Source organism: Cynara cardunculus, assembly GCF_001531365.2.
Source record: "Cynara cardunculus var. scolymus isolate 2C chromosome LG 5, CcrdV1, whole genome shotgun sequence".
In the NCBI taxonomy this organism is placed as follows: domain Eukaryota; kingdom Viridiplantae; phylum Streptophyta; class Magnoliopsida; order Asterales; family Asteraceae; genus Cynara; species Cynara cardunculus.
This window is the reverse complement of record NC_037532.1, coordinates 32,888,986-32,897,234: the sequence shown is the minus strand read 5'-3', so window position 1 is coordinate 32,897,234 and position 8,249 is coordinate 32,888,986. Positions and strand designations below refer to the sequence as shown.

At 34.8% G+C, this 8,249-nt stretch overlaps 1 protein-coding gene across 1 annotated transcript; it reads left to right on the top strand.

Moving 5' to 3' along the window:
- The first annotated feature begins 4,022 nt into the window (after window positions 1–4,022).
- Window positions 4,023–7,427, top strand: LOC112513192 (AP2-like ethylene-responsive transcription factor ANT). The gene is made up of 9 exons (XM_025119372.1): window positions 4,023–4,390; window positions 4,469–5,078; window positions 5,182–5,264; window positions 5,418–5,426; window positions 5,520–5,608; window positions 5,688–5,761; window positions 5,884–5,934; window positions 6,048–6,124; window positions 6,657–7,427. The coding sequence occupies exons 1-9, from the start codon at window positions 4,051–4,053 to the stop codon at window positions 7,238–7,240; spliced, it is 1,917 nt and encodes a 638-aa protein (XP_024975140.1). The 5' UTR covers window positions 4,023–4,050; the 3' UTR covers window positions 7,241–7,427.
- The last annotated feature ends 822 nt before the right edge of the window (window positions 7,428–8,249 follow it).

The window sequence follows — 8,249 nt, the reverse complement described above, 5'->3', positions numbered from 1 at the left end:
TCTCCGGGAAGTTTAAATGTTCATTAGATTTCTGCTTATGTTTTTTTCTTGTTTTATGGGTGTTTTCTTATAATCATTATGAGTGATATCAAGCAAAGTTCATATCTTTCTGTCTCCCACTTAGGGTTATAGATCTTTTCGTCACTTAACCGTTCAATCTAGACAAGGAAGTGTGATTTCTGTGCAATTTAAACGTCCGTTAGATTTCTGCCTATGTTTCTTTCTTGTTTTACGGGTGTTCTTATATAATCTTTATGGAGCGATATTAAGTAAAAATCTTATCTTTCTGTCTCCCCACTTCGGGTTAGAGATCTTTTCTTTAGTTTAATCTAGACACAATATGGGAAGTTTATATGTTCATTAGATCTCTACTTATGTTTCTTTCTTGTTTTATGGTGTTTCTATAATCTTTATGGGTGATATTAAGTAAAGTTTTTATCTTTCTGATCTTTAGGGTACTGTACCTTCTTCTCAACACCTTTAGTGCTCAATGTACCTCTATAAGGCATGGAAAGCCAGATGCACTATTAATATGGTTTTGTACTTTGAATCAAAAGCTAGGAGACACAAAATTTAAGTATGGTAGTTGAGTATGTTAGAGGCTTCCCCCCACCCCCACCCCCCTTCTGCAAAATTTTCACATTTCTGCAATAGACACAGGTCAAACAGACCACCTCCCCCTGGTGAAAAATGGTCATAGTTGTTTTTCTATTATTGTTCATTAACTGATCCTATTTTAGGAGCTAAAAAGACTTAAACTTGAATTATGAGGCATAATGATTCTGGTATGGTAACAAGAACCAAAAAGAGGGGTTCAATAATTGAAAAGGTTGGGAATGAGATGACCAGCAGACAAAGGAATGATAAGTGAAGGGCTTATCTCTCTGATTCAAAAGGTTGGTGAAAATGAAAGAATTTGAAGGGTAAAACTTTGTTATTAATAAATGATCTTGATTTTATCTTGAACTGTTGATTTATGGTAGCATACAAGGGTTATCATCTCGAATGACGACCTGATAGAAAAAACACTTTATAACCATCTCACAATTTCTTTTTACATAAAATAGTCAAGAAACCGGAAGTAAACGCCGTAACACACTTTTATTTGCGTTTTTGACAAATTTGTCTAATTCATTGAAAAAGTAGGCTCACTGTAAAAACCTTTAAAAAACCGCAATACTCTCTTACATCTACGACAAAATGCAAAAGCCAAAGTCGCACTGTTTTGTAGCTAAAACGCGAGAAAATGTGTCTTGTGATGTTGACTTGTGGTTTCTAGAGTATTTTGGAAGAATCTTTAACGGGTAAATGTTATTTTTAATGAAGATAATCTAGCAAAAAAGATATACTTGAATTAACTGTGGATGTTAACTATTTGAGGGAAAATTACAAAATGGGGTCTGAATTATGGTGGGGTGGATTTAGTCTCATCATTACTACAATCAAAAAAAGAATTTGAGGGGGTGGGGATTTCTTCCCCACCATCCTTCACCTTCACAGTACACGGTTTCTTTATCTTTTCTCCCATATCTCTCTCACCTTTTCCAAAAACACCAAATTATTCCTACTGGAAAATCTGTCTCCATTGACAACTTTGTCATGCAAAAAACTCATGCAACCCTAATTTTGATTATCTTCCCAGTTTTGCTACCCACAAGTGAAAAAACAGAACACAGAAAAATACATTTTCTTTGATACTATTACAGAAACTAAAAGAGGATATATATATATATATATATATATATATATGTATGTATATATATGAAGTATTTGAATATACGGAGGAGAGGGGTAGGGTATGGCACTGCAAATATTGTGTTGATTTGTCAGTCAAAAACATATCGTTGTTTAACCAAAGTCCAAAAGGATGGAGCAATTACTTTACCCTCTTTCAGTATGTTTCCTGGCAGTCTGAAGCGGCGTCGTTTAGCTCATTGTCAAGGCACTTCTCATCAGACCAGCTATGAAAACCCTATTGCTCACATACCATCCATAGCTGCTTAGCTATAGATCAAAAGATACCCTATTTCTATTGCTGCTGCTGCTGTAATCCATAAGCAATCAGCAGTAAGCAGTAAGCAGTAAGCAGTAAGCAGTAAGCAGTAAGCAGTAGATGGTGTGTATTACTTCAGTAGTATATACGTATAGACCCATATAGACATTGACAATTGTAGACACTCCAAAACCACAAATATCAAACCTATACATGTTGTGGTCTACTGTTTATGAACTGAACAACTGGACTGTTTTGTCTTTTTGCCTCTTGTGAAGAAAATCTATCTTAGCTTCTCTCTCTGTCCATCTCTTGCAGTTTTAAACAGACCCTCTTTCATAACTTCCATTGCCATCTCTTTGGATATCTTTTGGAAGGTTTCAAACTCAAGAAATCACCATAAAACATAACCACAAATATCCCTCACGGAAGTGAGTATTACAGAAAGAAAACATGGATGCAATTAATGAAGCATAGATGGATAGAACGAGTGGGGTTAGGGATCAAAATCTGTAACTTCTTCATGGGAAAAAAGAAAGGGTGTTGCATCCATATTTGTATCAGAATCAGACTAAATCATACATTGAACACCACAGTAAAATTTGTTTTATAGTACGTGTAGACTGTGTAAGTACGTTCGTGGTAAAATACTTTATAAAACATAAGTTTATAGGACATAACTATAAAACATCTTGTCTAAAAGCGTTATAATAGGTTTATAGGACGCCTTTAAGCATCTTAACAAGCTTTTTAAGACGTTTTTAAAATAAACTGTCCTATTAACTATTTTTATAGGACACTTTTGAGAAATCTGCTATAAACCCATCTTTATATAGGACATTTTTTCAAATATTGTCATAAAATAGCTAATACCATATTTTATTTGTAAAACATCGTAAAAAAACTTGTCCTATAAATCTATTATAACATTTTTAGGTATGATATTTTCTAGTTTGTTCCTATAAACTTAAGTCCTATAAAATATTTTATTAGTAGGAGAAAATTAGTAGGTAGAAATGCATTAAGTCGACGTAAAAGAAAAGGGTAAGGGTGCAAGTTTCATTCTTTAAATATCCAATTCAAATCTTGATAGATGTTATTCTTGTCCCATTATACACACAAACATAACTCTACAATATAATAGTTTGTAACCCTAATCAAGATTTTCTGCTCTTTCTGAGCAAGAAGTATAAATGTGATAGACTGATATGCCTTGGGATTTAAAAAGGAAACTGTTTAGCACTTGTGCTTAATGAGGGATATTAAGCAAAATATTTCATTATATGGATTCTTTTTTGTTTCTTTTAAGTAAATGGAATCCATAGCCATATCTTGGTGACCACAGAATAAGATCTTGAAACTTTTTATGATACTTTTAGTACATACGGGTTATGGTTTACAAGGATGGGGTTGAAGTAAAGAGTTTAAAGAATATACCAGAAATTGCATATAAATGCAAATTATATATTACATAACATATATCTATATCTATATCTATATCTATATCTATATATCCATGTATCACATAAAGCAAAAGAAAAAAAAAAGAAAAGCAAAAGAGGTGGTCTTTCTCAAGCACGGATCCCAATGTTATGCAGGAAGGATGCCAGCATTGTTTGCTGTAAACTCATTCTTTTTGTATAAGTTTAAAGAAACTTGCTTTGGTTCTCCTTTAGAAATCTTTTCAGAGGGGAAGGCCAGGAGGGTCCAAAGGGAGATTGATAAAGATTAACATATGTGGTTAATTTTTCATTTAACAAATTCATCTAGTGAGTTTGTGGTTTGCTGATTTCATTTATAAATATATAGTTATAGATTCTGTTTCTATTAAGTCTTGCAACTAGGAAACAAAAAAACACTCTTGACCTCTGCTCTTCCTCCTTCCCACCTTGTTTTTAGTTTCAAAAATGGAGGGAAAGCAAAGTATGATTAGTTTTTCTAGCTGCCCAATGATTGAGTGAGCTTTGCATCAAGAAAGAAAATCAAAACTTGCTTTGGATTAACAATCCCTTTTTCTTTATTCCATGTGTGAAAGTGAGTTAGATTCATAAAGGAAAATGAAGTCTGTAATCAACAACAATGGCAACAATGGCAACAATGACAACAACAAAAACAGTAACAACTGGTTGGGCTTCTCTCTTTCTCCTCATATGAACACTAGTTCTACAACTTCAACAATGGAAGGTTCTCCTCCTTCAGATGCCGCTACTCAGCCTTCTTCTTCAAATCCCACAACTTATTTCAACCTCCCTTCTCATTTCAACTACCCAAATATTTACTGTTCTGGAGTTGAAAGTGAAAATGCAAGTGGGCTTTACTCTGCTTTCCCTATTATGCCCCTGAAGTCAGATGGTTCACTTTGCTTAATGGAAGCCATAACCAGATCACAATCGCAAGGTTTGTTTCTTGTTTTTTTGTATCTAAATATGTTTCCTTTTATGCTTAAAAAGTTTTCAACAATGTGTTGTCTTTTAGGAATGGTTAGCTCAACTCCACCAAAACTTGAGAATTTTTTTGGTGGTGTAACAATGGGGACCCCTGACTTTGACAGAGGAGGAGCTACAATGGCTCTTGGTTTAGATAGCAGTACAATGTACTACAACCAAAATCCTGATCATGAGACTCTACAACACAACCATAGGCATCAGCAACATCAGATTCAACCCCAACACTACCCAGATTACTCTGGCTTCAGAGCTTTGTACCAAACTGTACAACAAGAAGAAGTCAAGGAGGCTCAGATTGCTGCAGATAGTTGTAACCTTCATCTACCAAGTATTGGAGAAGATGATGACATCAATAGTATGAAGAACTGGATTTCAAGAAACTATCATTCTGGTATTGGTGGTGGTGATCATGGTGGTGGTGGTGGTTACGGAGATTTACAGTCACTTAGCTTGTCAATGAGCTTTGGCTGTTCACAATCACAGCAGCAAATCATACCTCCTGCTAATGTCACTGATTGTGTGGTTTTGGATTCCAAGAAAAGAGGGTCTGAAAAAGTGGATCAACAGAAGCAGATTGTTCATAGGAAGTCTTTAGATACATTTGGTCAAAGAACCTCTCAGTATAGAGGTGTCACCAGGTTCATTTCTTGATTTTTCTTTCAAGTAAAAATTTCTAGTTTTCTGTAAGTAAAATTTCTAGTTTTGTTATGTGGGTATTCTCTGAATCTGTTTCTTTATCAGGCATAGATGGACTGGTAGATATGAAGCTCATTTGTGGGACAACAGTTGCAAAAAAGAAGGCCAAAGCAGGAAGGGAAGACAAGGTTAGAAATGAAAACACAAAAAACACCATAATGAATCCATGTTGACTTTTTTACACTTTGTCACCTTTTTATGCTTGTGTTGACCAATAATTACTACAAATTCTCACCAATTTTCTTGTTTTCTTGCTTTCTGGATTCAATTCTTGGCTTCAGTTTATCTGGGTAAGCCTCAATTTCATGTTTTTGTCTGAATTCTTTTTTATAGTTTTGGTGTAAATATGATAGAAAAATGAGTACTTTATTCTTGATTTTTAGGTGGTTATGATATGGAAGAGAAAGCTGCAAGGGCTTATGATTTAGCAGCACTTAAGTATTGGGGACCTGCAACTCACATCAATTTTCCGGTAGCTTTCTGATCGTGAAATCTTATCGGTTTTCTAGAAATGGTTAGAATATAACATCTTATAATACCTTTCTGGTCAGTTGGAAAACTATGAACAAGAAGTTGTAGAAATGAAGAACATGTCCAGACAAGAATATGTAGCTCACTTGAGAAGGCAACTCTTTAAACTCCCATTTTTCAACCATTCAATATCTACATATATATATATATATATATATATATATATATATATACACAACCAAAACAATACTTCAACTTATATCCTTGTGTTTTCAGGAGAAGCAGTGGTTTCTCTAGGGGAGCCTCAGTTTACAGAGGAGTAACAAGGTCTAGAAAGGGTCTATATATGTGTACATATATGTGTGTATATTATATATACATGTTTTATTTGAAAAAAACAATGAAGTAAAATGGTTCTCTTTATTATTCCTAACTTGCAGACACCATCAACATGGTCGTTGGCAAGCCCGAATCGGGCGTGTGGCTGGGAACAAGGATCTTTATCTGGGCACATTCAGTAAGTAAATTGAACTCATTTTCTTAATCAATTTTCTTGATTTCAAAACATTAAGAAAAGTGGACCTTTTTATTTATTTATTTATCCTTTTTTTTATAATTATAAATAAAAGAATAACCAATTAGACAGAGATGTGAATGCTTTTAAAAACATCCTTCAGAATCTCTGAAAATCTTGACCTTTAAGATGATGATCAAAGCTGTTTTTGTCAACAAAGAAGGCTGATTTTTCTCAAGAGCATCTTCTGTGACTCTCTTACATCCAATGCCCAATGCATGTTTTTATGTCATTTATGTCTTTGCTGCATTTTCAGTTTTTGGTACAATTCACAAAAGCCATTTCAAGTAGGACCCACTTCATTGTACATTATTTAACGTTCAACCGGTTAATAAAGGCTCGATCTTGAGACTCCTCATCCTCCCGTTCTTCCCCGTCTTTAGGGCCCCATAGGATTAATCAAAAACCCGTACAAGTCAGTACATTATTTTCCCTCCTTGTATTGTACTTTGCTTCAACAAATTTGAAATGACAGGCACTCAAGAGGAGGCAGCCGAAGCATATGATGTGGCCGCCATCAAGTTCCGTGGCATTAACGCGGTTACAAATTTCGATATATCAAGGTATAATGTTGAAAAGATCATTGCAAGTAACACCCTTTTGGCCGGAGAACTAGCTAGGAGAACCAAAGAAGTAGAACCATCAAACGACCTCTTATCCGACCAAATTACTCAAAATGGTGATCAACCCAACACCACCACGGCCGCCACCACCACCACCACCACCGCCAATGCAACGGCCACCACCAACATGTTGGACTGGAAAATGGCACTATATGATCAGAATGCTACTACTGGAACTGGGCTGGAGGGAGATGATCAGTCCTCTAAACTTGGGACACATCTATCCAACGCTTCTTCTCTGGTGACGAGTTTGAGCAGCTCGCGAGAAGATAGCCCGGAAAGAAACAACAACCTGCCGATGATCCTCGGAACGCCGCCGTCGGCTTCCAAGTTTCTTGGAAATTCTAATTCTAATTCATCAGGCACATGGATTCCAACAGGAACAACCCAACTGAGGCCTCACATCCCAGTTTTTGCTGCATGGACAGATGCATGATAATGGAACCAGAAAAAAAGAAAAGAAATTGTGGGGTCTTTTCTTTTTCTTTGTTTTTATTTTTTTCTATATGTATTTTCTGAAGAAATATGGATTCATTTGAATTGGGAAGGGGTAAGTAAGTAAATTCAGTTCTGTATGGGGGCTCTTGTAAACTATATGTTAACAAAGGTTCCAAATTTTCCAACTCCTCAAAATCCTATTCATTAATCCAAAGTGATTCCTCGTTCTATTCTAAAATCAACTGTGTTGTAACGTTACAATAAAATCGGGTTTGTAGAACATTCTTAAAAAATGTCCTAAAAAGGGGGTTAATAGGACATATGGTGTTCCAAAAATGTCCTAAAAACTTGTTACGACATATGATATCTCAAACTGTTCTATCAACTTGTTGTAATTTTTATATAGGAAGTGTTACAATTATTTGGTTTTATAGAATAGCTGATCTGAAAATTTAAACATATTTGACGTCTTATAAAACTGATTTTATTGTACTGATATGATAAGATTTGATGGTAATGATGGTATTTTAAGTACAAGAATTGAACCCAGCTCAGTCTTACCAATTATGCTAAAGATTGTGTTTGTTCTTTTGACTTATGACTCTTTTTTATTTCAATTGCATGTCACCATGCAATATCTATCATTTTCTATTCATATAAATCTTAATTTCATCATTACCTCCATAACAAATATTTTAATCCAAACAATAATTATTTAATATTTTTATAAAAAAATAGAAAATCAAGATATATACTTCCATTTGTTTTATTTGTTTATTTTGACAGATTTAGGGACCGTTTACTAAAGGTTTGCCTGGTAAGTACTTATCGGGTAATTTTCAATACTGGATGAACATGGCAATGGCCAAGAATCTTACGTGGCAAGGTACAAGAGTCTTACTCGGTAAGTGAGGGTGACGACTCTTACCCGGGTAAGCGCTTATCAAGTAAATTGTTGCATATGATACGTTTTGATGTACTACAATCTTACCCAATAAAATAAATTA

Coding starts and splice junctions, on each gene's coding strand:
- LOC112513192 (XM_025119372.1), top strand. CDS start 4,051: ATGAAGTCTGTAATCAACAACAATGGCAACAATGGCAACAATGACAAC. Junction 4,391..4,468: donor AACCAGATCACAATCGCAAG/GTTTGTTTCTTG, acceptor GTTGTCTTTTAG/GAATGGTTAGCTCAACTCCA. Junction 5,609..5,687: donor CAACTCACATCAATTTTCCG/GTAGCTTTCTGA, acceptor CTTTCTGGTCAG/TTGGAAAACTATGAACAAGA.